We start from the raw sequence: 25939 nt of genomic DNA, 5'->3' as shown, positions 1-25939 counted from the left end.
AATGCCTATTGATAATTCATATATGATTCCATAGACTGATGATGCAATAAACATATACAAACTCAAAAGAACGCTAAAATCAATCGAAATTGTTTGTATCAGAAGATTCATCACCTTCTCCATGGATCTGAATCTGAGTTATTGTTTAATACCTTATATCTAATTATAAACGGAACAAACATAACTATTGATGTGTCATGGAAGAATAAATTATATTACCTTTCAGGTTCAAAAAATATCTCAACAAAACAATCAAATTTCAGTTATCTTGAAAACTCAATATCAGGATCCTTAACGTCAATTGCTAAGAGTTAACTCGAGCTAGACGTCTGTAGCAATGCGATTATTGTGTATTAGCTCATTTGGTTCTATAGATGTAGCGAGGTCTCCTTTTTCATTGGATGATAAACTTGGTGTATGGTAGAGGTTATATGTTTTTCCATTAAAAATCTTGTCCTTTCCTTTCGTTGTCTCTTGCTTTGTCTTCTCAAATGTTGAATGGATATTCTAAAGCATCAGAAACAAATTTCATTTGGTTCAAAGTTTTTTTTTGATGTTGCTTCATTCTTATTGCTTAGTTTAATACAGTGAAAAAACCTCAATCCCGAACCTGATAAGTTTATAATAAGTTCCTACAATCGCTCTATGTTTTAGTAGGAATATATTTGTTGTCATTTGCATATTTACATAAAATTTAGTATTTGTTATTCAAAGAATATTCTATATGCCATTAGTTGATCCTATTACAGTCTTTTACAGATTGCATAAAATATGTGATCGTCATCTTAAATGTTGAATTATCTGATCAAAAGACATTAGACAACAATATGGGTGCAGGAAGGTGCATGCTTGCCAACAAAAACAAAGATCAACAAAAGAACCATCTCTCAAGAGTTCCTTTTGCAAAACCGACCTTCACTGTTGGCGACATCAAGCGAGCCATCCCTCCCCACTGTTTTCGACGTTCCCTTGTCCGTTCCTCTTCGTATGTTGCATATGACATTGCCATAATATTTTTGTTCTATTACCTCGCCACCAACTACTTCCACCGCCTTCCTTCTCCCTTCTCCTACCTTATATGGCCCACTTATTGGATGGTTCAAGGGTGTGTGCTCACTGGGGTTTGGGTGATAGCCATGAGTGTGGTCACCATGCGTTTAGCGATCACCAATGGGTCGATGACACAGTAGGCCTTATCCTCCATTCGGCCTTACTCGTTCCCTACTTTTCTTGGAAATACAGTCGCCGCCGCCACCACCTTAACACAGCGTCACTGGAATGCGATGAAGTGTTTGTCCCCAAGCCCAAATCAAAACTCTTGTGGTACTCTAAATACCGGAATAACCCACCCGACCGTATAATAACCCTATTCACCACGCTCATTCTAGGTTGGCCCTTATACTTGACCTTTAACATTTCTGGTCGACCCTATGACCGTTTCGCATGTCACTATGCTCCTAATAGCCCGATTTTCACTAGTCGTGAAAGGCTCCAAATATGGATTTCTGATGTTGGGATTATCGTAGTTTCGTATATACTTTACCGCATGGTTCTATCCAAAAGCCTCATTTGGCTCGCTTGCATCTATGGTGTCCCGTTGCTAATTGTGAACGGGTTCCTTGTCACGATCACGTACCTTCAACACACGCACCCTTCGTTGCCACACTACGATGATTCCGAGTGGGATTGGCTGCGCGGGGCTTTGGCGACCGTTGACCGCGACTATGGTGTCCTGAATAGAGTGTTCCATAATATAACCGATACACACGTGGTGCACCATTTATTCTCTACAATGCCTCATTATCATGCCATGGAAGCAACAAAAGAGGTCAAACCATTGCTTGGGGAGTACTATCAGTTTGACTATACCCCGTTTTACATGGCGATGTGGAGGGAGGCGAAAGAGTGCCTCTATGTGGAGGCCGATGAGAAGAAAGGAGGTTTGTTTTGGTACAAGAATAAGTACTGATGAGTGTGATGGAGGTCAAGTTCGTTTATTGAAAAGACTAGCTATTTATCATGTTGTGTGTATAAGTGAACTTGGTTGTTGTGTCAGATGTTTGTGTGTGGTCTATATGTGGTTCCCTACTTGTTGTACTCGTTGATGTCGATATAAATGATTCTGGTCCATGTCCGTGGATGAGAAATCGACATGGTTGCTTTTCGTTTTGAATAGCAGTGTCGCTAGCGGCAGTGTTACATATGTGATGTTATAAAACCATCTTTTGTAAAATGCTGCTAGCGACGTCTATTACGGACATTATCTTTCTTGAAATAACATCCATATAGAACAAATAAAAGTAAATTACACTCTGTGCTCCATGTGGTTTGCTCAATTTTTTGATTTGATTTTTAAAACAAACTATTGACATTGATGGTCTCTAGCCTTTTAATTTCCAGACACTCAAAATCCTTAGTTAGCAACCATTTATGATAGACTAGTAAGTCTTTGGGCAAACTACAAGGACCAAAAGTGTAATTCACTCTAAAATTAATCGTGTTTCATGTCTTTTTTTTTTAATTTTTTTTTGTTAAAAATATTTTAAGTATCATTGACATTGGATATTTGTATATTAAAATTTGTTCGTTAACATAAATAATTTTTATGTTATGAAAAAAATCATGTTTTAAAACTTAAAATATTGTGAAACAATATTAAATTTAATTATCAAATAATTGTGAATAAACTGCAACAATTTATAATAGATCAAAATATTTTTGTCAACCGTACTTAAAGTATTTTTAATAAAGAAATTTTTAAAAAACATGTGGATGACAATTAATTTTAGAGTGAATTACACTTTTGGTCCTTGTACTTTACCTAGAGACTGATTTATTCTGTTTGCTAACTAAATGTGTTAAATTCAGGGACCTTGAGTGTTATGAAATTAAAATATAGGGATCATCAGTATAAATAGTTCGTTTTAGGGACCAAATCAAAATTTTGAGCGAACCACAAGGACACTCTCCTAATCTAGCTCGTTTCATCCTTATCCAAAGGTTGAAACTAGAGACACATTCAAGGGTTGGTTACTACCTCCTTACCACCTCTTACTGAGTAAGAGGCGCTTACCGAGTCATGGATGTTTGCCAAACTCTTCTTGCATGTCCATAATGCTGACATGGTAAGCTAAAGCGAGACTCTTACTACGTCAGTGATTACGACTACTTATATCATACTCTTATCTGATTAACGCTTACAATTTATATTGATATAATAACAGTCAGTGTTGGATAGACGTTTTGTTAAGCTTTTTCAAAAGAAAACGACATATACATGTATGTATCTACTTATGATTACGGATACGTGTGGGATGGATGTTCATAGTTGGGTTGGGTATGTATCTGTAACGCTTTTTTAATAAAAGTAAAGTCAAAAAGGAAACGAGAATAAAAAGGACCAAAACTTTGAATTTTGAAAGGAATAAATGATAGATAACACAAGGCAAAAATAGTTCGGAATATTTACAGAATAAAATCCCCATATTCTAAAATTCAACCATTCTAAGTGTGACATTTAATTGTCGGCTTTTCTTTCGACCATAAAATATAGGGTTCGGTTCCGATAAAAAAAAGTTATGATGAGAAGGTGACAACAAAATATTTACGTACATTCACATACCTTTACATATAATATTTTTATTATTATGACCCAATTTTTAATAAATTCATGCATGCGAAAGTGATTAAATGTATGTAATTTTTTTTTGTTGTGAAAATGACTTGAAATGAAGATAAAGGTATTGGAGGTACTGAAAGTAGTTGAAAAAACAGACTCATAAGTCTTCTCACCATAACTCTTATTCTCATATGATTCGTCGTCTTCAAATATATGAATTTTTTTTGATTTAACATATCAGTTATTTGTAATAAACATAATCTAACCCGAGATTTATATTATGGACTGATATTTTCTTGTATTGTGCAATAATATATGATTGTGATCTCATGTATACGTTCGAAGATTGAAAGATATAACTTATGATTCAAATAATCGATATATACCATACAAATTGAAGAGTTGGAATACGTTACCAAGACTTTGTGTCATGAAAATTTAAAAATTAAAATGTTTTACTCGTTATTTTAAATCTAAAAGAATTATGTAACGGAAACCATATCAGAGTAATTAACGTCAAACTAAATCCAATTTATCACGTAGTTTGTAAAATTAATAACAATTAACAAAACAAAAAATCATATTTAATTTTTTTGGGTGAAGAAGAAATTAAAATATATCCTTTTTTCACATGACAAAATGCTAAAAAATGATTTTTATTATCTTTTAAAGAATATTTATCCCTTTAATATTTTATTTTATTTAAACAGGTGAGGGCAATTTGGTAATTGCGAACCACAGAGGCACAAGCAACCCCTCTTAACCGACTCAGATCTATATATCACGCATTAGTAGCGTGTCATCCGATCGTAGCCGTTGGCTGATATCATCTCAACCGTCCATCTCATCTCTCATCTGCTTATAAAATCCCACACAAGGCACCGTTCGCCTCCACATAATCGTTTTCCTTTTTTCGAATCTCAAGAACGAGGCGGAGGATTTGAAACAAAAATTCAAGAAATTTCATAAAATCATACATAAAATCAAATCAACGATCGGTTGGCTCGGGTTTCTTAATTGAATGCTCTAAGTGTTGGATCAAACAGCCATTCAAGAACCGATCTTTGTTTTCTTCTAGGTTTAGGGTTTGTTGATTTTTTGATGTATGTTTTATTCTTCGTTTTTCTGGTAATCGGTAGTTTTATATCTTGATAGAAGTTTCCGTCTATCGATCTTCTACGTTTTTCGATCGCGAATTGGTATTTTAGGGCTCGAAATTTTCTGTTATAGTCGTGAAGTTTTTGTTTTCTTCTTTGAATCGTCACAAAAACTGTCGTTTCTTTTGGAAAAAAGATTTTGGAATCAGCGACTTGTACCAGAGTCTGATAGTCCGAATTTAGTTCGGAATCGAGATGAAAGATCAGGCACAGATGAAGAATCAGTCGCAGATGATGAGTATGGGGCAGCCGTTGCCGATAATGAGTCAATCACATCAGGTGATGAATAATCAGAACTCTCAGATGTTGATGAACCAGTTGATTAATCCATCTCATATGATGATAAATCAGTCGCAGTCACAAGGGATGCTGAACAACCGAGGTGGTGGCTACGGGATGTGGCCGCCGCCACAAGTGGATCAGCTCAAGTTCAAAAATCCGAATACGAAGCCTTCTGGATTTATGCCGTCTTCTTCGAAGGCCATGGGGCCACGAAACAACAAAAATTGGAAGGGGAAAAAAGGAAATGATAAGAGGAATAACAATAATTGGAAGGAATTGCCAGTTATGGGTGGCGGTAGTAGTATCAACAACGGCAATGTTGGTGGTGGAGGAACTTATAATCCTCCTACACTCAAGGAATTGCAGCAGCAAAATCGATTGAAGGCCAGAAGATACTTTTCGAAGAAGAAATTCAATCATGGTGGTAAATCAGCCCCTTTTGCTCCGAGGAACACCACATCGTTTCTCATTCGTGCAAAGAAAGCAGGTGGCATCACATCCTTGGTTTCTCCATGCCCCGTTACACCTGCCGTGCTTCCCACACCCAATTTTTCTCCATCGAGGGAAGTTTTGGTCGACATGGCGAAAGAAGAATGGGGTGTGGATGGGTATGGTTCGATGAAAGGCTTAATTAGGCTTAGGTCGCCTGGGAATGAAGCCGATGTAGCTGAAGATGAGGAGGATGAAGAGGGTGGGTCGAGTGAGAGCGATGTGGAGGAACATCTAGAGGTAGAGAGACGATTGGATCATGACTTGAGCAGATTTGAGATGATTTATCCAAATTATGGTGTCACGGATCATGGTAGTTATCATTTGGAGAACAGGGTTGATGATCAAGACACCCATATAGCTCAGTTAGAAGAAGAGAACCTGATATTGAAAGAAAGACTGTTCTTGATGGAAAGGGAATTTGATAACTTGAGGACAAGGTTGCAGTCTTTGGAGAGGCAGAGGAGGGGAGCACAAGGATTCATTGAAGAGGTTGTGGAGAATGATTCTGAGCATGAAAGCGAGAGCCGTGGTTATGGTAGGTCAGTTGAGGAAAATATGGAAGAGAACAATGAAGGAAATCAGTATGCTGAAGCCATGAAGTATAGTAACAGAGAGGTTGAACAGAAAGAATCTAATGATACTGAAAAGGGTGGAGAGACCATGGAAGAGTGTATTAATAAAGACAAAGTGGTAAAAGGTGTAGCAGATGTTGATATAGAAGATGATGTTCTGAGAAAGGAAGAAGACATAAATGTGGGACTTGGAGGTAAAATGGAAGATGATGATGGGACAATTGAAGTAAACCCAGATAGTAGCAAGGTAGAAGGGTCTGTTCCAATAAAGGATGAAACAGAAACAGAAACAGTTGCAGGGAGGTAATGAATGAATGGTAGGAAGTGGAGATGTGTTAATAGGAACCTAACAGAAGTTCTTGTGGAAATCCAAGTAGAATGGAGAAGGGTTGGGTTGGGTTGGGTTGGTTATCTTTAAGTTGTGGATTTGGTAGTCTTTTTCTGTATTTAGGGGCAGGGTGAGAGATGGTGATGAAGTGGGGTGTATGTGCAGCAGGTACTTACATTTGGTATTGGGATTTTGAAATCTATGCATATGTGTAAATCTAATGCTTTTAAATAATATTTGCATTCCATGTTTTCAAATGGGGATTACTTCTTTTGAAAAAACATTCAAATTCCAAACTGAAAATTGAATGATATTATGTTTATAAGCCCACCAATCAATTGTTGTATTGGTTTTGTTGATTTTGAAATTGATTGAAAGTAAACCTACCAAATCGACAATTCACAACAAGAAGTAGCATAGATTTGATTGTTGGGTATTGAATTATAATAGTTTGAAATAAATTTAGGGGTGTTTAGGATTGCATATAAAAACAACATATTGTCTGATTTTGGTATGATGTCGGTAAGAAATATTTTTGAGTGTTTGGATAAACAAATTATAACGGTGCCAAATCGATAATAAAAAGTTTTTGAAGAAATTATAATAAGTTGATACGTGTTTTTATAAAAAAAATCTAAGCTGTTTCAAATAAACGATTACAAATACACCTTTAACGGTAGGGGTATGAGTTTTAATTTTATAGGTTGTTTTGGTGTCATAAATTACTTGAAATTTTAGTATTATATATCAGTCTCCTGGTCTATTTCTTTTGGGTTTATCTACTGTTACTTTATTTTTATAATTTAAATATTAATTATATTATTAAAATATTAATACTTAATAAAATATTATTTTTCTTTTTTAAACACCTATCTTTAATACTTTTTTTGGAAAATGATAAAAATATTATTTCTTTTCTACATAAAGTTGTTAAAAATCGAAGATTTTCATCTTTTCTCTTGTTTTTCAATTTTAATGTAACCGTTGAAAAAAAAAAAACTAAAATTTTGAGATCTTTATTTCAGTTTATCAATTGGAAAATGCTTTTAGTATTTGATTATCAAGAATGAAAAATTAACTCATGATCGGTAAAGGCCTTACTCTATTCCTTGTCAGGAATAGCGACCTGCACTTTGGCCTGTTAGAATACCGTACTCGAGTCAGCTTCACTCCTTTACTTGTACATCTCTTTCTCGAATGGATGTTTTATAAAATAAAGATATAAAAAAACTGGTTCAATTGTTAATTTGATACCTAATTTAAAAAAATTACTTAGAAAAAGATTTTAGGTTGGACCAAACCTTTATTTCTTCAATATATTTGATAAAGCAAATCCAAATCCTTTTACATGCTTGAATACTTGTTCTTACGTATATAATCAATAAGCATAAGTTTTTTTTTTCCTTCAAACTTTTAATGAATTTTAATTATAAAAGTTAACTAATTATAGAAATATTAATACGTCGGACGAGTCGTTTAACTTTACATTTATTTGTACTATCTATTAATTTTAGAAGGTCAGTCTAGTCCCCTATGTCTTCGAGAATGGTGTCGAAACCAACTTCTCAAACGGATCTCGAAAATATCTTAGTATAACCAATTGAAATCGAGATCGATTTTAGACCGTCGTAGATTCAATTATTTACTATTTATAATATCAACTAAAAAATAATAATTTTATATTCTTTATTTTAAAATAAAAAAATGACCCAAAATTCAATCTCGATTCCTCCTCCGGGTATGGAAATAATAAATTCATTTTTTTTTCTTTCCAATTTAAAGATTTGTTGAATATAATTAAGTAGGTGTTTGGAATTGCTTATCGAAAACAAGTTATGTTTTATTATAAAAATACTTATCAATTTATTATAAGTTAAAAGGGTTTAATTTCTTTAAAAACTTTTTATTATCGGTTTGGTACCGATATAAATTATTTATCCAAACACTCAAAAATGCTTATTAACGATATTATACCGAAATAAGTAATAAATTATTATTATTAAGCGATACCAAACACCCGCACACCCTAATCTTTCAAATATATACCACCTTCTTCGTTGGAAGGCGACCTATCGTCGCAATGGCCATCGCAACTCCTTCCCTCTCCGTCTTCTCCCAAGAAACCAGATCGATCTTCAATATTTCTTCCATTCTCACCATCCTCTCCTTTGTTTCATCTAGAAGCTTCTTTGTGAACTCAAAACCCTTTTTCAATTTATGCTCCAATCTCGACAATGGGATCGATGTGGTGCGTAACTTACCAAAAACGTACCATCTGCTCATTCGTCTTCATAGCAGCTATTCGTCGATTCCTCTTGCGGATCCGAAAGTGGTTGCCTGAAGACAATCAGATTGTTCGTTTTCTAACCTGTTTAATTTTTGTAAATATTTTCCGTCGTTCTAAATAAAACTGTAATGAACAAGATGTATCAATCTACAACATGGTTGCATTATTCTGGTACAAATTGTGACGACGAAACGTGGTTCCCCAACGCTTCTGTGCACCTTTTTTGGAAGTTATTTCCCCCCAAAACCACTTGCATAACCCTAACCCTAGCTCTTCTGAACGGATGGTGGTCACCGCGGACTTTTTCAATGATAAATTTGGAGAACCCATGGGAGATACTTGATGGTTTCATCAAGGTTTGCTTTTTTGCTCTTGTGATATGTTATATGCGTGTCTAGTGTTTATGAGATTAAGTTGATTGGTAATTTCAGCAATTCATTGTGACTTGTATCTCCTCCGAAAATCATTGGATATTAAATGTTTAGGTTCCATGCCATTACTGTACTAGCTTTATATGATCACAAAGTAGTTCTATACTTCTATTGATTTTTTCTTAGCAATTTGAATACTTTGTTTTAGAAGAATCAATATCTCAAAAAAATAATCAAGTTTTTGTTTGACTAATAACAAAATTGCAGAGAAAACCTATATGTTGCTTTGGTAGAGCTTCATGTGCTCATGTGTTAGTGAGGGAATTGGCACTGTATTGAGTTTTGAGTCTATTCTTTGATAAATGATGAACAATAAGCTTTTGCCTATTTGCCTCCACCTATTTATGTTGGTTTGGTTTATACAAGTGTTGGCATAAGTATAGGACCATGCTCTCGATTGGTATTCTTGATTTTGATCTAATGGGTGTGCCTGGAGTTCCATATCTCATATGTTGTGTTTAATTGCAATTTGGAAGACCGTGCTCTTGATTGGTATTCTTGATTTTCATCTAATTGGTGCATAAGGTATTAAGGGATTTGTGTTATTGGCACTTAAATTGGTAAATCAATTTGTGCTCTTATCCAAGCATTGGCTTTTTCGTTCTGTGTTAGACCTTAGTCGATCCTTGTAAAATATTCCTCTGGGCGTTATTTTTCTTATCGTATATGTCCAAGGGTACTTTAGTCTTTTCTCTTCTTTAGGGTTTTAGATTATATATGGTAGATTTTGTTTATAATCTAGAGTTACATTTGCTCAAAATAGGTGCGGCGCTCTCCTTGGATTAACCAGTCGGCGCTCCCATTGATTCAACACAATCTTCCTTCTGTGAGTTGTTGATACTCCATAAGTTTCCGATTTCGATTTTTGATTCTAGATTTTTTGATCTATACTCCATGATGTATCTTTTCATAGATTGAATTTATCTTGTCAGCATTTTCTTATAAATCGGATGTGCAATTATTTTGTCTTGCAGGAAATGGTGAACATAAATGAGTTTCCAAGTGACGGAACAATGAATTCAAATGGAAGCGATCGGAGCAATTTCAGGACTCCGATAATCAGAAATGTAAAGGAAGAACCGTTAATGGTGATCTTTGTGCCCCTTAAATTACAGGGCATATATGGTATTCAATCATATAGTTTTGGGTATTTATAAATGTACCCTTTTTTGCTGTTTCAGGAAATGGAAAATGAAGATCGAGTCCTTTACTCCGGAAATACCTTGGCTGGAGATGGGGAAGCGGAAATTCCAGTAATTGGGATGACCTTTAATTCATTTGAAGAAGTCCGAGAATTCTATGGGAAATATGCTGCTGGAAAAGGTTTTGACATAATCACAAGAAGCACAAAGTCAGATGTTGAAGGGAAAATCAAGTATTACACCCTTGCATGTTCTCGTTCAGGAAAGGCAGTTTGTACCAGAAAGTGCCATTTACTGTCCAAGTCAGTTGTTAAAACCAACTGTAAAGCCAGAATAAATATTAGGACATCTCGTGATGGTAAGCTTTATTTATCTGGATTTACTTCCGAACATAATCATGAACTAAGTCATGGAAATTCGAGCTGCAATACCTGTACTACTAGTTTGGGGCCTCATCTAGAACGACTAGTTGAATATGATGATCAGGTGGAAACACAAGTCAATAACAATTTTCAACTGCTTGCTAGCAATGAAAATCTTCATTCTAGAAATGAAGAAATTATAAACTATATTGCTAGATCTGGAAGTTTAAGACTTGGTGAAGGTGATATAGAAAGCATCTTCGATTATTTTGTGCACATGCAAAAACAAGATACTAACTTTTTTTATGTTTCAAATATGAATGAGGAATGTTGTCTGAGAAATGTTTTCTGGGCCGATGGGAGGTCTCAGGCCCTTTATGAGTCTTTTGGAGATGTTGTTGCATTTGAATCTACGTATCTGAATAGTGACTACAAATTGCCATTGGTCTCTATTGTCGGTGTTAACCACCATGGGCAATTGATATTGCTTGGTTGTGGCATACTATTCGATGACGACAAGGAGAGCTATATGTGGCTCTTTAGGTCATGGTTGAAGTGTGTGTGTGGTCGTCCTCCGAAGGCAATTGTAACAAATCAATGCCCTTCTGTTCAAGCAGCAGTGTCAGAGGTCTTTCCAGAAACTAGGAATCGACTATGCCTTCAAGACATAATGAGAACGATTTCCTTAGAGTTGTGTGGATTGACCAACTATTTGGCAATAAAAAATGCACTAGAGAGTAGTGTCTTAGAGTCATGTACAATAGAGGAGTTTGAAGAAAGCTGGAATTTATTTATCAAGGAATTGAAGCTCGAGAATAATGACCGGCTGAGGACCCTGTATTTAGATCGTGCAAAGTGGGTTCCTGCATTTCTAAAGACAACATTTTGGGCAGGGCTTTCTTCTGCTAACGAGCAAAATGAAAATGTGAATGGTTTTTTTGATGGTCACATCCTACCTGAAACCACCTTGAAGCAATTCATGGACCAATTCAATGCTATGTTAAGAAGCAAGATTGAGAAGGAAGAGCATGCTGATTCTATATCTTCCAGTTTTGTCATACCCACAATAACTGATTTTCCTTTGGAAAAGCAGTTTCAGGATGCATATACCAATGAAATGTTCAAGTTATTTCAAGAAGAATTGATAGGGTTGATCTACTGTAATGCTTCTTTGGTTTCATCTGAGGGTCCGAAACTTACTTTTGAAGTCAAAGACCATGCTAGAATGAAAGATGGGTCAAGGAGAAAGGTGGTTTATGAAGTGATTTTTGACGATGCCTCATGTAATGTGTGGTGCAAATGTTGCTTGTTTGAATCTCAAGGGATTCTTTGTAGGCATGCAGTTGCTGTATTGGTTGATCAGGATGTCAATGAGGTCCCATCTTGTTATATTTTGTCTCGCTGGAGAAAGGACGTTAATCGCATGCACAAAGGCGTTAGTAGTTGCAATGAGGTTTTGAAATCCAATGAGCAGATGGTGTGTTTAGGTAAGCTACGCACCGCATGTCACTCCATTGTGGAAATTGGAGCCGAAACCGAAGAAGGATTTGAGTTGGCACTAAATCTTTTGGATGAAGTCAAGGAAAGAATGTTTGAACACAAATCCGAAAGTAGCAGAAATAATGAAGAGCCCTCGGGTTCTTCGGCAAAAGATGGAGAGGCAGCAAAACATTATGGTGAGGAGTTGCAACGTTCGTTGGTAGTGCGACGTAGAGGTCGACCTCCAACTAAAAAGAAGAAGGTATATATTTCAAAGGAAATTATGCAGTATATTTCCATTTTACTTCAAGTCCTTCGCCTTTGTATGCTCAAGTTTAAAGTTTTGTTTACACTTGACTCTCTTATGTTTAAATTGCTTGCTGGAGTTTCTGTAATGATGTGGGAATTTCAACAGGTACACTTTTCTCCTGACACGTGGACGAACAACCCATCTGCAAGAAATAATTCCAATGGACAGAATTTACGGGTGTGCCCTCTAATATGTATATATATGTGTGAATTTGATATTCAACAATGTTATTTCTAAGTTAACATTTGCACTTTCTGGTTACAGGGTAATGCTGACACCCTGACCTTTAATGCATCTTTTGGTGGTTCCTAGCAATGCATAACCAAAGTTAGAAGATTCTGGAAGGTATAGTTTATAAACTTCTATGCTTTGTTCATAATCCTATGTGCACTTTCCTTCTAATGTCTTGAAGTTGTTGCACTAGATCCATGGAATATGGCATGGTCTGTGGCTACTTGATGAAGAAAACCACCGTCATTCTATTTAGCATGCGCAATAAGTTAGTACTCAAATTTTCTATTACATTAGAGATCATGTTTGTGGCATTACTTCTGTGAAGCACATGGTCAAATCAAGATTATGTTGCTTCACAGTGACCTAGAGGAGTTCATGGTTTTCAATTGCTGGGTGATGTAAGTAATAAGCTCTATCATATCACATACCGAATAATGGGGATATTGTCTTGTTCTTTCATTTCTTGTTCACCATAGAAAATTCAGTCCACTTTATCTTGCATATACATGTATGCAAAAGTCCCAGAGACAAATTCTATTGGATTTGAGATGTATGTTCTAGATACGGATTATGTACTCATACCTTATATCTGCCCCTTCACAACCCGGACAAATTCTGTGTATGGGTGTTGCTGAGTTTGTTTAGATCTTGTTGTCACATGGAAATTACAATACCTATGGTTTGAAGCATTGGAAACAATTGGAGAGCATGAAGAAACATCTGTTTCTGGTGTTGACGATCTTTTCATGGTATGCAGGTTCAAATGTCAGATACATAACCGTAGTTGTATGGAGTTGTAACAAGCCAACATTGGGCAAATTAGTTCTGCATCGAAGACAAAGAGGCTATGGTACCTTTTGTGTTTTGAGTTTATGAAGTCAAGTTTTGTAGATTTAAAAAGTTGTAGTCACAAATTCTATATTCAAGTTATTTGAAAATGGGTTTTAGATGCCAAAAGAACAAACAAACACTATGCTATCATTTGGAGTTGTTTGTTTATATCGATGTTATGTCGTAATTTTCCTTTCATGATGCAATTTACACCTATGACCCCCTCTCCATACTTAAATGTGAACATATTTTTATATATATTTTTGTTGTTAGTTTATCCTTTAAAATGCTTAGAAGAGAATTAAAATTCATAAATTACAACATTTTTACATTTTAAAAATTCTATTTTTAATTTTTAATTCATAAATTACAATTAACTTGAGCTTCTTGTTGCCATTCCTATTCTAAGTTCAATTTTCTTGCAATTTGTTGCCTTTTATTATTTTAATAAAATTTTCCAAAAAGTATATCTTATAAAATGCATTTAAGGTAACAGTAATAATGAGATTCCATCCTTACTTTTTATTCCATTAATAACAAATTAATTAAGAGAAAATCACCAATTAATTAATGCACCATTTAAAGACAAGAGTAATAATGATAATTTAATTGCCGTATATAAATGTAATTAATTAAATATCAAAAAATAGAGACGGATCAATCAATTTCTTTTTTGAAATACGACTACTTTATAATTTATTTAAAATAAAGATAATATGTGAGAAAAAAATATATTTACATAATGAAAAATTGCATCAAAATTGACCCAACTTTCACCTGATTTTTATTTTGGAGAACCAACTTTCAAAATCGTCATTTTGGGGAACCAACTTGCAAACGATTCTTATTTTGGGGAACCAACTTTCAAAATCGTCATTTTGGGGAACCAACTTGCACCTGATTTTTATTTTGTGGAACCAACTTGCAAAATAATTATAGAAAAAATAATTAAATTTCGTTTTTAAAAAAAATTAATGCAATAAAATCTATTTTTCATTTCAAATCTCGTTTTTTTAAATTCAGATATCAAATTGAAGATTTTTTCAAAAAAAAATCCAAATTATCACAATATTTTTTTTACTAATGCAATAAAAAAATCAATCTAATAGATAAAAATTAATTGATGCAATAAAAAATAAATATTAAATATCACATTCAAAAAATTTATATCTAACCAATCCGTATCGATATTAAAGTTTAAATCAAATTTGGCAAATCAAACCAAAAGTTTGATAGAGACCCTTAAATTACTTGTTACCTATTCAACAGATCAATCAGACCCTTAAATAAACAAAAAAGTTTGATAGAGACCCTTAATTGACGATTTAAAAAGTTGGTTCCCCAAAATAAGAATCATGTGAAAGTTGGTTCCATTTTAGTACAATTTTCCCTTTTTATAAACATATTGAAAAATATTCTCTGTTCTTTCAAATAAGTACCTTCATCTTTAGAGACGGACCTTGCGTCACATTGTCAAGGGAATGTTTCACCTCATCTCCATCTTTTCCCAAACAACCATAGATTAACTTTTTCAACATTTATGCTATTTTTCCGATTTATGTTTTAGCATTCTTTCCTTAGTTTTATCTAGAAGCTTCATTGTGAGCTCAAAACCGTTTTCACTTTTTGCTCTGTCGTCACAATAGGATGACATGCGGTGCTCAGCTCACCAAAATGCACCATTTGCTCATTCTTTTCATAACTTCATAGCAATTATTAACCCCAATGGACAAAGGGGTTACTGGTTTCTATGAGGTTATGCAAACAAATGAGCAAACGGTGCGTTTTGGTAAGTTGAGTACTGTAGGTAGCTTTTAGATGAAACTAACGAGAGGATGCTAAAACATAAATCGGAGAATGGCATAGACATTGAAGAGCCCTATGTTCCTTGGCAAAAGATGGAAACGAGATGAAACATTATGGCAAAGAGTTGCAATGTCCGTTGACAACGTGACATAGATGCCGCTTTTTGAAGAAATATAAGAAGGTATATATTTGAAAGAATACAATACATAAACAACCTCTTTACCTCTAGGTAGAGTTAAGATCTGCGTGCATTCTTACCCTGCTATACCACACTCCATGTGGGACTCAAATCTCAATAGGTTAGCATGGTTTGGTTTTGGCTTAGGGTTGTGAGACATGCGAACGTACGTTGCTCAATCATATATGGTGCTACTTTAAGTGTTTTACCTTTTACATGCTTAAACGAGACATGGTATCTTCTAAACTAGCTAAGATACCAATAATTACAAAAAAAGATTTGGGACCTCTAGCAATTATCCTTTAATTTACATGCATGAATTTTGATATTCAACAATGTTGTTTTCTAAGTTAACATTTGCACTTTCTGGTTACAGGATAACATCGACACGTTGACTATTTTTTTTTGGTATTTTTTATTCATCTTTAAAAACTTCATTTTTCTGTTTAGGACAAAAAATAGCTATATTATAACGCAGTCAATTTCGTTGTTTATTTTTATTAAAATACAAATACTACTGAATGTCGATAATTTGACAAGAAAGTTATCATACTGCCATTGTAATATGACTTTGTGTTTCGATAACAACTAATATCAACTTATTTTTGAAGTCTATTTTAGAGAAATTATGTATAAGTTATTGAAGATTTCATAATACCTTTTCATTTTCTATTTATCATGTTCGATATTCGACTTATTTTCCTCATTTTCAACAAAAATAATTGTACAAGTGGAAACTATTTTCTTAAACACATTTATTGAATAATAAATATATCTTAAAAGTCAACTGGATGGCAGGTGTGCAAATGGCATGAATCATTGATTCATTGTTCACTTGTTTATGAGGAAGTACATGTGTGAAGAATTTTGTAAAGATGATTCAGCGAATAAAGTCGATAGATAGGTTTGTTTACTTTTTAATAATTTTATTAAGAGATAATTTCTAAATCGTTAAGAGATGAATCTTGTTTGGCAAAAATAAAATCTGATTATTAATGGTTATAAAACTCTCTGAATGATTTTGTATCATGAGCCTCCTTTAATCATTATGAGCCCCAATTTCATTGTAAACAATTAACAAATAATTATATTATATTTTACATTATATCATGAAAGTCACTTAATAATTTTAACCACTTAATTATTTTACATTAAACCATTCAACAACTGTCAAACAATCATTTAATCTTGTAAAATAAGATATTTTTTTTTATTATTATAAATTGAGTGGACTTTTTTTTAAAATTATTTCCTAACGCTAGTCCTTCTCTGTTTCACTTTCGCCACGTCTCTGTTTTGTAAGGGGAGAGAGATAGAGGATGGAGGAGGGAAAAGAGGCGTTGTTGTCGCCGACGACACCAGGAGGTAGTCGTCGGGGACGGAGGTTGAGTCGGAGGTACTCCGTGAACTCACTCAGAAACGATTTCTTAACTCGGTTACCTGATAAGGTCCGTTCGACTGTTGATATCGAGTGTTCTTCTCCTTTCGCTCTACCGTCTAAGTCATCCGAATCCTTAACTCCAGGTGTTGTTCATATATTTATCCTGAATTTCCCTCTCCACTGTTTCTCATTGATTTCTGATTTTTTTTTTCCTTTGTGTATAGGTGAAAAGGAGTATTATGAAAAGCAATTTGCAACACTGAAATCATTTGAGGAAGTCGATGCTATAGTTTCATCTGAGGGAATTGATGAGGAGGACTTGGATGAACAGCTTCAGCAAGAAAGAGCTATGAAAATTTCTAATTACGCCAACATTCTGTTACTGGCTATTAAGGTAATCTTTCATTGCTTATTTGATTGCTAAAACCGATTAAGGGGGGAATCATTGTTGTTGTTACTTCTCAGATTCAAAAACGATATCAACCTTGCTACGAATTTTAGTGATTCAATGTAATTATCACCTTTTTCTCCAAGAATATTACGAATTTTGAAGTCGAGAATCAATCCGTTTGCCTCAGAATTGCAAGTTTTATCCCTTTCTAATTGGAACAAAGGCTTTAATTGGATCAGGTTGTGTCCAATAACATGTAATGATGCATAGATAATAAATTATATTATTGTTTGACGATCATAGGCAGTTCTTCCCTTTCTAATGTAGTGATGTAATAATCATCGTATTTATTAACTGTTTCTGTCAATATCTTCTGCTTAATATAGATCTTTGCCACAATAGAGACTGGATCTATCGCCATTGCTGCATCCACCCTTGATTCCTTGCTTGATCTGATGGCCGGTGGCATCCTTTGGTTCACTCACCTGTCTATGCAAAGCATCAACATATACAAGTACCCTATTGGTAAATTGAGGGTGCAGCCTGTTGGTATCATTATCTTTGCTGCAATAATGGCTACACTTGGTATGTTGTTATAAGTAAAATGATGGTGTTTTTATTCCTGGCATTTTGCACTATGATGAAGAGATTTCACCCTTGAATCCTTTTAGGCTTTCAGGTATTGATTCAGGCCGTAGAACAATTAATTGAGAACAAACCTCCTGAGAAGATGTCATCTCTTCAGTTGTTATGGCTATACGTAATCATGATTAGTGCGACCGTTGTCAAACTTGCCTTGTGGTTATACTGCAGAAGTTCTGGAAATGAGATCGTTCGTGCCTATGCAAAGGTAACTTGTATTCCATTTCAATATTAACGTTCCCATTGTCTGATAAAGCCATTCTCTTTAACTTTTGGCTTACCAGTTCTGAAAATCAGAATTTGTATCTAACACAAATGTGCTCGCTAACAGGATCATTACTTTGATGTGGTAACAAACGTAGTTGGATTAGTTGCTGCAGTTCTTGGTGATATGTTCTACTGGTGGATTGATCCTGTTGGTGCTATTATTCTTGCTGTTTATACGATTGTAAACTGGTCTGGAACTGTTTTGGAAAATGCAGGTAAACAAACGAGAATCCAGTATATCCCACGTAGAGATAGGGTCTAGGAAGGGTAGGATGTACTAATAGTAACATGATGTAATTACACAGTTTCATTAGTGGGACAATCGGCACCTCCTGAAGTCCTGCAAAAGCTGACTTATCTCGTTACAAGGCATCCTCAAGTCAAGCGAGTTGACACAGTTCGCGCATACACATTTGGAGTCCTGTACTTTGTAGAGGTTAGTGTTTGTGGTCTCTTTGTTTTGTTAAAGGTCTCGTTGTGTATTCCTTGTGATTTGGAAGCTTTTAGTGATGATATTCTTTCGTGCAAGTACGTTTCTTGAATCAGGTTGATATCGAACTCCCAGAAGATTTATCATTGAAAGAAGCTCATGCAATCGGAGAAACACTACAAATAAAGATTGAAAAACTTCCGGAGGTGGAACGGGCGTTTGTTCATCTAGACTTCGAATGCACTCATAAACCGGAGCACAATGTTCTGACCCGGCTTCCCAACAGCGACCCTTGACATGGTTTTATGCATGCTCTTGAACCAAATCTGTATGGTTTTTTTGGGTGATGAGTAATAGATTTCTAATTGTATTCGTTGGGCTCTTTGAAGTGTAAATCTTTTTGCTGCAGACAAATAAGCTCTAATTTATACCTGAATACAAACTTAAAGGGTTTGTTTGTTTACCTCTTAATAGTTTCATTAAAAGACAATCTTTGAATCGTTAAAAGGTGAGTCTTGTTTGGCCAAAAAAAAAAGTCTACAATTACCATTAAGAGCCTTAATTTCATTGTACACAATTACCAAACAATTATATTTCATTTTGCACTATATCATTCAGCAATTGCCAAACAGCCCCTTACATGATTTATGTTCATTTTGTTTACCGTAAACCAACATCATAACTTTGTCTTTACTAAATCATTTGGATTTTGTGTGTTCTCTAATACTTTTCTTTACGATGGAAAAATAGGGTGAAAAATCGAGGAAAAAGAAAAAACTGTGTTCTTGAATCTTTGCAAGGGAAATGAAAGGAAAATAATATTTTCAGTATGCAGGGTTGGGTTATGATTAAGGGGCTGCTTACTTGCGGCTTAATTAGGTTTATTGGTCTATTTGCCTTATTCGCACAACTCATTTGGGTTGTTTACTTATGGCTTATTCGGACAGACATGACTTAATCGCACAGACAGAATTGGTATGTTTCCCCGTTCAGCCACAAAAATGACACTCCTACCCCTTATTTAAAGCACTATCTCCTTCCCATATGAGATACCCCATCGTTGGTCTCTTTATGATTTTCTGTTTTAATGTTCAAATAATTAATATTGGGGGTAAATCGGTCATTTATGTTATTCAGACTGTTGGTTTAAATAAAAAAAGTAAACAACACCACCCATTTAATCAGACAGAAAAATTTATTCATACATGACTTAATAAAAAATTTGGTAAACAACCCCAAGCCAATTTAAATCCTATTAAATGAAAGTTTTAGGTTGTTTAATCAAGTTATTTGCAAGTTGAATTGGGCGAGTTGTCGACTCAATTGGGTTTGGACGTTCCTAACATGTCAGTCATAAACCTTTCACGAGTGTCTAAAAAATATTGTTTCACGTGCATAACCAAGTGTTTTTTTCCAAATCCACACAAAATTTAAAGTTGTCAGGATAAAGTTGTCAACGTGAATGAATCTCTTTGTACAAATTAAAAAGGTTTTTGTTTTGGATAATTTTTTTTTTCTTCATAAATAGGAGTAAGTTTTGAAAAACTTAGATTTTTACATAAAGTTTTCATCTAAAAACTTACTGAACAAGTTATTTTCTATATCATTAAGTCACTACCAAATAACTGATTGAACAAACTATTTGTTCCATTAACCTTATTAATCTGCTAAAAAAACAAATCATAAGACTGTTTAGATGTCAGATTTTAAAAATAACTATATGATGATTTAGAGGTTAAATAATAAATTTGATATTTATTCTCATAAGATATTTTGTGACAAATAATTATCAAATTTAAAAATTATATGGTAAATCAGAATTCCGTAGTCATTATATTTTTATAGAAACAAACCTTTTCTTGTTAACTCTTAGATATTTGTATATTATGCTCATATGATCATTTATCACATAATCACAGAGCAATTACCTCATATGCATAACCAAAACCTGATTATCATATTAATATATAAAAATAAAGTTAAAAAACTAATGAACTTTAACTATTTATTTTATAATTTTTATTAAAATATAAATATTTGTTTAAAAAAGACCAAAATGTTAGATAATATTAAAAAAAGGGTAAACTTGGAACACCCTACAAATAATAATTGGGATATGCTTTTCAAGAAAATGAAATGCAAGACAACAAAGAAAGAGAAAAACAGAGGAAAAGAAATGGCCACAAAGCAGGGGCTTCGCAATTTTATCCCTTTGCGTCTCTCCTTCCATGGCTACACTTTCTCGCTCCTCATCAATCCATCCGCCATTATCGTCCTCACTCTTCTGCTCTATAACCTCCATCAACCCCATACAATACATCCCAATTTTAAACCCTCATAAAACCCTATTGTCCGCCGCTTCTTCTTACTCCAGCCTCCATTTAATCCCTCCACAAAAACTAATTCTTGATCCCATTTTATTATACACCACTGGATTCAAACCTCCTTTGGATACTCAAACATTTCTTGCCACCATCAGCGTTTTGGTTGCAATTTCTCTCTCATTGTTTCTTGGTCTCAAGGTTTGCCCTACTCCCCTTTTATATTACTTGCTGATATATGTTGTAGTTGATCAATTGGAAGTCAAATTGTTTCTATTTTCGACGTTTCCATATTGTTCTCAACTTTTTTTGTGAGGGATAATGATGACTACTTCAGACTTTGTAACATTACTAACATATTTCATGTTAATGTTGTATCTGGGAAGCAAAATTCAAAATGCAGCCCTCTTTTTGAAACCAGGGAGTGTAATCTTTGATTTGTGGGTTCTGATGAATGACATTTTATTGGTTTTCTTGTAGGGAGATCCAGTTCCTTGTGAGAAATGTGCTGGCAATGGTAACTTTTCTAATTTTATGTTGTAAACTTGAGAGAATCGACTTTTTTTATGTTCTCTATCAATATACGAGTCATATCTGTTGTATGTTTGGAAAGACACCGCATTTTGACTTTAGGGATTTAGAAAGACTGAATTTCAGCTGACAAAAGGGATGCAAATTCTTTAAATCTTTGGGAGAATTTACTTTATAGAAAAGGGTTCTTGTTCAATTTTCAACAAAGTCTTGTTTCATAATGTATTGATCTTTTTTCTGTCTGAATGAGGTGAAAAACTGTGTTTTTAACAGTCTGGTGTTATGAATAGGTGGCACAAAATGTGTTTTCTGTAGTGATGGGAAGATGAAACTGGAAACGGGCTCGGTTGAATGTAAAGTATGCAAGGGTGCAGGTAATAAAGATGCTTTCTGGTCTGTATATTGATTTAGTGGCAACTCCCGTTTGATGCTATTCATTATGATGTAACGATTTATGTAGATAGAACCCACAAAACGAATATGTATCATGCATATGATGTTTGGATATTCACTTGTGATTTTGTAGGACTGATACTCTGCAAGAAGTGTGGAGGTTCTGGATATTCAAAACGCTTATGAGTTAGCTTTGGATTTGCACATTTTTCCAGCAAACAAGCTGTGTTAAACCTGTAAGAAGGGATCAGTCTTATATCTCTTATATATGTTCTGTTTAGCCTGTTAAAGTTAACATGAATCTAGTGGAGATTTGAGATATGTTTTAAGTGACACTTTGTATGACTTCTGTAATTATATACATACTTTCAGAGGCTTTTGGCAATTCTTTTTTGGTATGAATCTTTGTACCTAGGAACTCAGATGGAACAATGCACACCCTCAGGACCTTTAAAAAGTTAATTTGTTCCTTGAGAAATCAAGACACGATATTAACTACATATTGTTGTCATGCTTATACACTACGTTAAATATGAACTTTTGAGGATAACCTATTTTACACAACACGGGGAAATATGCGGCAATTTTATTGATAATGGGAATTTAAAAATCTTTGCAAAATACAATAGAAGGTATGGTCTTCTATCACCTCTACATTGCTAAACCTCTAGTTCGAAATAAGAACAAGTAGTTGAGAACAACGTAAATACCAGGATCCAAGAAGTCAAAAAGAACAAAATATCACACCACTAAGTATGTGACCCCTAGCAATTTTAGAATGAACCCACCATCTTTACGTAAACCTAATCTTTCTATCAACAAAGTGAAAAAAAGCATGTCGCCCATGATGGTTGAGAAGTAAAGCGCCACATGCTATCCAAAATCCTGTAGCAAAACCAATTCCCCCACCAATATAAAACCATATCTGAAGTTCATCCGTGCCTTCCTCACCACTCTCACTTTCACCTACAAAGGGTAGGACTTCCAATACTTCATCTTCGGGACAATTTTTGGTAATGGGAGGTCCACATAGTTCTGTATTTCCGGTGTACCTTGAAGGCTCAAAGGACTGGAGTTGAGTGCTAGATGGAATTCTACCTGACAAGTTATTATGTGACATGTCTAGGTAATTTAATAAAGCCATCTGAGACATGCTTGATGGAATCCTTCCCGAAAATTTGTTTCTAGATAAATCCAAACTTAAAAGTGTTTTCATCTCACCAATTTTCAGTGGAATCTCTCCAAGCAGAGCATTTCTTGACAAGTTTACTGCAAGCAGGTCATGAAGATCAGTTAATTCATTTGGAATTTGTCCTGTTAAATTGTTGCTTGACAAATCAATACTTATCAACAATCCCAGATTACTGGTGAATTCAATCTCGTTTCCTTCCCACTCAACCATCGCGTTGTCAACATACGTACCAGTAAACTCAGTTGAAGTAAAAGAACTTTTACTCTTGTAAGCCACTGTATAATGATGTATGTTCTTCACGTGTAACCTTCGCTCAACCATGGCATTAATATTATTTATACACGATGGGATGGTTCCATTGAGGTTGTTCATTGACAAATCTAGGATTTGAAGGTTCATGAGATGACATAGTTGTAAAGGAATGGGTCCGATGAAGTTGTTTGATCTTAGGCTAAGAGCATACAATCCTGTTAAGTTTTCCCCAATCCAAACAGGCACGTTACCGAAAAACTTGTTGGCCCCCAAATTCAAAAAATTTAGCTCTTTGCAATTGTTCAAAGTCAAAGGCAATTCTCCTGAGAAGCTATTGTTGTATAAATTCAACACCTCGAGTTGAGCCAGATATCCTATAGAAGCAGGAAGCCTTCCATAAAGATTGTTGTATCCTAGATTAAGAACTTTTAGCTCTTTGAAATGCCACAAACAGTCCGGAAGTTGTCCTGTTATAAAGTTATGAGAGAGGTCAAGAAATTCTAGAAACCCATCCACAATTTGGCACAAAAAGGAAATCCCTCCATAAAATTTGTTCTTGGACAAATTTAATGATACCAAAGTGGAAGGAACATTCGGTATTGGACCATGGAGGTTGTTGGAACTCAAATCTATAACCGCGTAGAGGTGAAAATTTGATAACAAATCTGGTACTTTTCCGCTGATGTTGTTGGAAGAGAGATTCAAATATGTCAATTGTGAAGGCCATATGTTCCAAAACTCCTCAGGAATTGTATCCGAAATTCTATTATTGGCAATATCAAGATGGGAAAGATTCTTGTGTGTTTGAATCCATTTGGGGAAGAGAGGCCCTAACTTGCAAGCACTCAGATCAATATACTCTACTACATAGGAAAGATTTAACACATGAGCTTTGGAATGAATCACTTTGAGTGAGTTGTTTGAAAGATCTATCTTCTGAAGCTTTGACTTTCCAATGTTTTCCGATACAACACCTCTAAGCGAATTGGAAGAAACATCTAGAGTTTGAAGATTGGGTAGTTCCCACACTTTTTCACTCATGGTCCCAGTTAAGTGATTATCGGGTAGGGTCAAACTTTGTAAGGATAAGAATTTTTGGATCTCATCAGACAATGACCCTGTAAATTGGCTACCTGAAGCATCCAACTCTCGCAACGTAACTGATGTGCATCCAGATAAATTGTTTAGGAAATCAGGAAATTTGACAACTGCAGAATTGCCGTGGAGAGCTAAAGATGTCAAATTACAGAGATTTCCAAGATATTTGGGTATCCCATCTAACTTGTTGTAAGAGAGATCAAGAGAGAGAAGTCTATTGCTTGTTAATGGGAACAACCAACGATACATGGATGAGCTGAGATTGTTACTTCCGAGAATTAGGTTTCCAATAGATGAAGAAGAAGAGTTGACAAATGAAGAATACGGATACATGACCCTTGAAAGGTCACATCCCCATAAACTTACATATGATAGTTTTCGAAGACTTAGAATGAAATCTATCCAGTGATTTGCTTTTGCTAAGGAAATCCCTTCCATGTCAAGGTGTTGCAAATGAGAAAGATTCGACAACCAGTCTAAGTTTTCAACCGTACATCTTACATGGGATGTTCCAAGTGAAAGATTTCGCAAGTTTGTAAGGTTTCCAAATTCTAGAGGAATGGTTCCATGAAGCCGGTTGTTGGAAAGGTCAAGGTAGTTTAATTTGGTCAAAGAACCGATAGACTCGGGGATGGTTCCATTAAAAGAATTGTAACCGAGATTAAGGTATGTTAGCTGAGTCATGGAACCAATGAAGTTGGGAATTGTTCCATGAAAATCATTATCCTCAAGGTCAAGATACCTTAACTGAGTCATGGAACCAATGAAGTTGGGAATGGTTCCATTGATGACATTGAAGGAAAGGTCAAGATGATTCAAGTAGCTTAAGTTAAGCAATGAATTGCTAATCTGACCTCGTAAACCTCCAAGACTGCCTGTAAGAGGAACTCCAAAAGAAGCATATGTCATTTGAAGCTTTGTGACATGGCCTGTTTGGTTGTTGCAGGTGACTCCACTCCATTTACAGCAATCATCATCTTCAGGTCTCCATGTAGAGAGTTGGCCAAAGGGGTCTTCAAGGGAAGCTTTGAAATCTAGGAGAGCTTGTTTCTCCTTGTTGATGGCACCATTAGCATATATGACAAGTGAGAAAATAACAAAAACGAAATGGATGGTGTGAAGGGATGTGTTGGTGATCATGGTTGATCTGCTTTTTTGTGATATAATCTTTTGTATTCATAATAGAATCATAAAGTGATGAAGATATATATATATATATATATATATCCACAAATTGGACGTCAATAGGCTGCAAGTCTTGGTCTTATTTTGTACTCATGCAGGTATTTTACATCCTACGACTCTTTTACTTGAATTATGTAATATAAAAATAAATATAAGATGTAATTTTTTAGTTTGTAATCGGGAAAAATTCAAAAAAACTCAACAAATTATTTCATTTTGAATTATTAAGTCTTTGAAAAACCATTAAAGTTTCTCATTTTAAATAATTTTTTGAATGGAAAAATTTGGTTACCTGCATTTTTTAATAAAAAAAAGCTACTTGTAACCGATTAGGAAGGTTTTTAAA

At 34.7% G+C, this 25939-nt stretch overlaps 5 protein-coding genes and 1 pseudogene across 9 annotated transcripts; 5 read left to right on the top strand and 1 right to left on the bottom strand.

Moving 5' to 3' along the window:
* Window positions 1-827: 827 nt before the first annotated feature.
* Window positions 828-2024, top strand: LOC112521544 (annotated as a pseudogene).
* Window positions 2025-4534: 2510 nt separating this feature from the next.
* On the top strand, window positions 4535-6707 carry LOC112520733. Its single transcript, XM_025129248.1, has one exon. It carries the CDS (start codon window positions 4972-4974, stop codon window positions 6427-6429), a length of 1458 nt encoding a protein of 485 aa, XP_024985016.1. The 5' UTR covers window positions 4535-4971; the 3' UTR covers window positions 6430-6707.
* A 1845-nt stretch (window positions 6708-8552) lies between these two features.
* On the top strand, window positions 8553-13695 carry LOC112520664 (protein FAR1-RELATED SEQUENCE 6-like). Of its 4 annotated transcripts, none has more exons than XM_025129106.1 (7): window positions 8553-9093; window positions 9932-9994; window positions 10143-10235; window positions 10350-12413; window positions 12567-12638; window positions 12726-12806; window positions 13453-13695. In XM_025129106.1, the coding sequence occupies exons 1-6, from the start codon at window positions 8866-8868 to the stop codon at window positions 12771-12773; spliced, it is 2568 nt and encodes an 855-aa protein (XP_024984874.1). In that variant the 5' UTR covers window positions 8553-8865; the 3' UTR covers window positions 12774-12806; window positions 13453-13695. The 4 variants fall into 4 exon arrangements, with proteins under 4 accessions (XP_024984874.1, XP_024984872.1, XP_024984873.1 ...); XM_025129104.1 differs by having other exon boundaries at window positions 10143-10256; XM_025129105.1 differs by lacking the exon at window positions 13453-13695 and adding an exon at window positions 12886-13317 and having other exon boundaries at window positions 10143-10256.
* A 3108-nt stretch (window positions 13696-16803) lies between these two features.
* On the top strand, window positions 16804-19065 carry LOC112521233 (metal tolerance protein 4-like). Of its 2 annotated transcripts, none has more exons than XM_025129969.1 (7): window positions 16804-17034; window positions 17116-17285; window positions 17669-17867; window positions 17954-18132; window positions 18256-18406; window positions 18497-18627; window positions 18738-19065. In XM_025129969.1, exons 1-7 carry the CDS (start codon window positions 16830-16832, stop codon window positions 18915-18917), a joined length of 1215 nt encoding a protein of 404 aa, XP_024985737.1. In that variant the 5' UTR covers window positions 16804-16829; the 3' UTR covers window positions 18918-19065. The 2 variants fall into 2 exon arrangements, with proteins under 2 accessions (XP_024985737.1, XP_024985738.1); XM_025129970.1 differs by having other exon boundaries at window positions 18721-18792.
* A 1692-nt stretch (window positions 19066-20757) lies between these two features.
* Window positions 20758-22260, top strand: LOC112521534 (protein SPA, chloroplastic). Its single transcript, XM_025130448.1, has 4 exons — window positions 20758-21143; window positions 21423-21459; window positions 21764-21847; window positions 22000-22260. The coding sequence occupies exons 1-4, from the start codon at window positions 20850-20852 to the stop codon at window positions 22050-22052; spliced, it is 468 nt and encodes a 155-aa protein (XP_024986216.1). The 5' UTR covers window positions 20758-20849; the 3' UTR covers window positions 22053-22260.
* A 392-nt stretch (window positions 22261-22652) lies between these two features.
* LOC112520923 (receptor-like protein EIX1) lies at window positions 22653-25548 on the bottom strand. Its single transcript, XM_025129546.1, has one exon. The coding sequence runs from the start codon at window positions 25546-25548 to the stop codon at window positions 22660-22662; it is 2889 nt and encodes a 962-aa protein (XP_024985314.1). The 3' UTR covers window positions 22653-22659.
* Window positions 25549-25939: the final 391 nt, after the last annotated feature.

The sequence above is a fragment of the Cynara cardunculus genome, assembly GCF_001531365.2.
Source record: "Cynara cardunculus var. scolymus isolate 2C chromosome LG 11, CcrdV1, whole genome shotgun sequence".
Lineage (NCBI taxonomy): Eukaryota > Viridiplantae > Streptophyta > Magnoliopsida > Asterales > Asteraceae > Cynara > Cynara cardunculus.
Note: the sequence above shows the minus strand (reverse complement) of the source record. Positions and strands in the feature narration are given on the sequence as shown.

Bases quoted from the DNA above. Each gene is read 5' to 3' on its own strand.
- LOC112520733 (XM_025129248.1), top strand. From the start codon at position 4,972: ATGAAAGATCAGGCACAGATGAAGAATCAGTCGCAGATGATGAGTATG.
- LOC112520664 (XM_025129104.1), top strand. From the start codon at position 8,866: ATGAACAAGATGTATCAATCTACAACATGGTTGCATTATTCTGGTACA. The intron at 12,414-12,566 runs GTATATATTTCA...GAATTTCAACAG, and splicing joins CTCCAACTAAAAAGAAGAAG to GTACACTTTTCTCCTGACAC. The intron at 12,639-12,725 runs GTGTGCCCTCTA...TTCTGGTTACAG, and splicing joins CCAATGGACAGAATTTACGG to GGTAATGCTGACACCCTGAC.
- LOC112521233 (XM_025129969.1), top strand. From the start codon at position 16,830: ATGGAGGAGGGAAAAGAGGCGTTGTTGTCGCCGACGACACCAGGAGGT. The intron at 17,286-17,668 runs GTAATCTTTCAT...TGCTTAATATAG, and splicing joins TTCTGTTACTGGCTATTAAG to ATCTTTGCCACAATAGAGAC. The intron at 18,133-18,255 runs GTAACTTGTATT...GCTCGCTAACAG, and splicing joins TCGTTCGTGCCTATGCAAAG to GATCATTACTTTGATGTGGT.
- LOC112521534 (XM_025130448.1), top strand. From the start codon at position 20,850: ATGGCTACACTTTCTCGCTCCTCATCAATCCATCCGCCATTATCGTCC. The intron at 21,460-21,763 runs GTAACTTTTCTA...TGTTATGAATAG, and splicing joins TGAGAAATGTGCTGGCAATG to GTGGCACAAAATGTGTTTTC. The intron at 21,848-21,999 runs GTAATAAAGATG...GTGATTTTGTAG, and splicing joins TAAAGTATGCAAGGGTGCAG to GACTGATACTCTGCAAGAAG.
- LOC112520923 (XM_025129546.1), bottom strand. From the start codon at position 25,548: ATGATCACCAACACATCCCTTCACACCATCCATTTCGTTTTTGTTATT.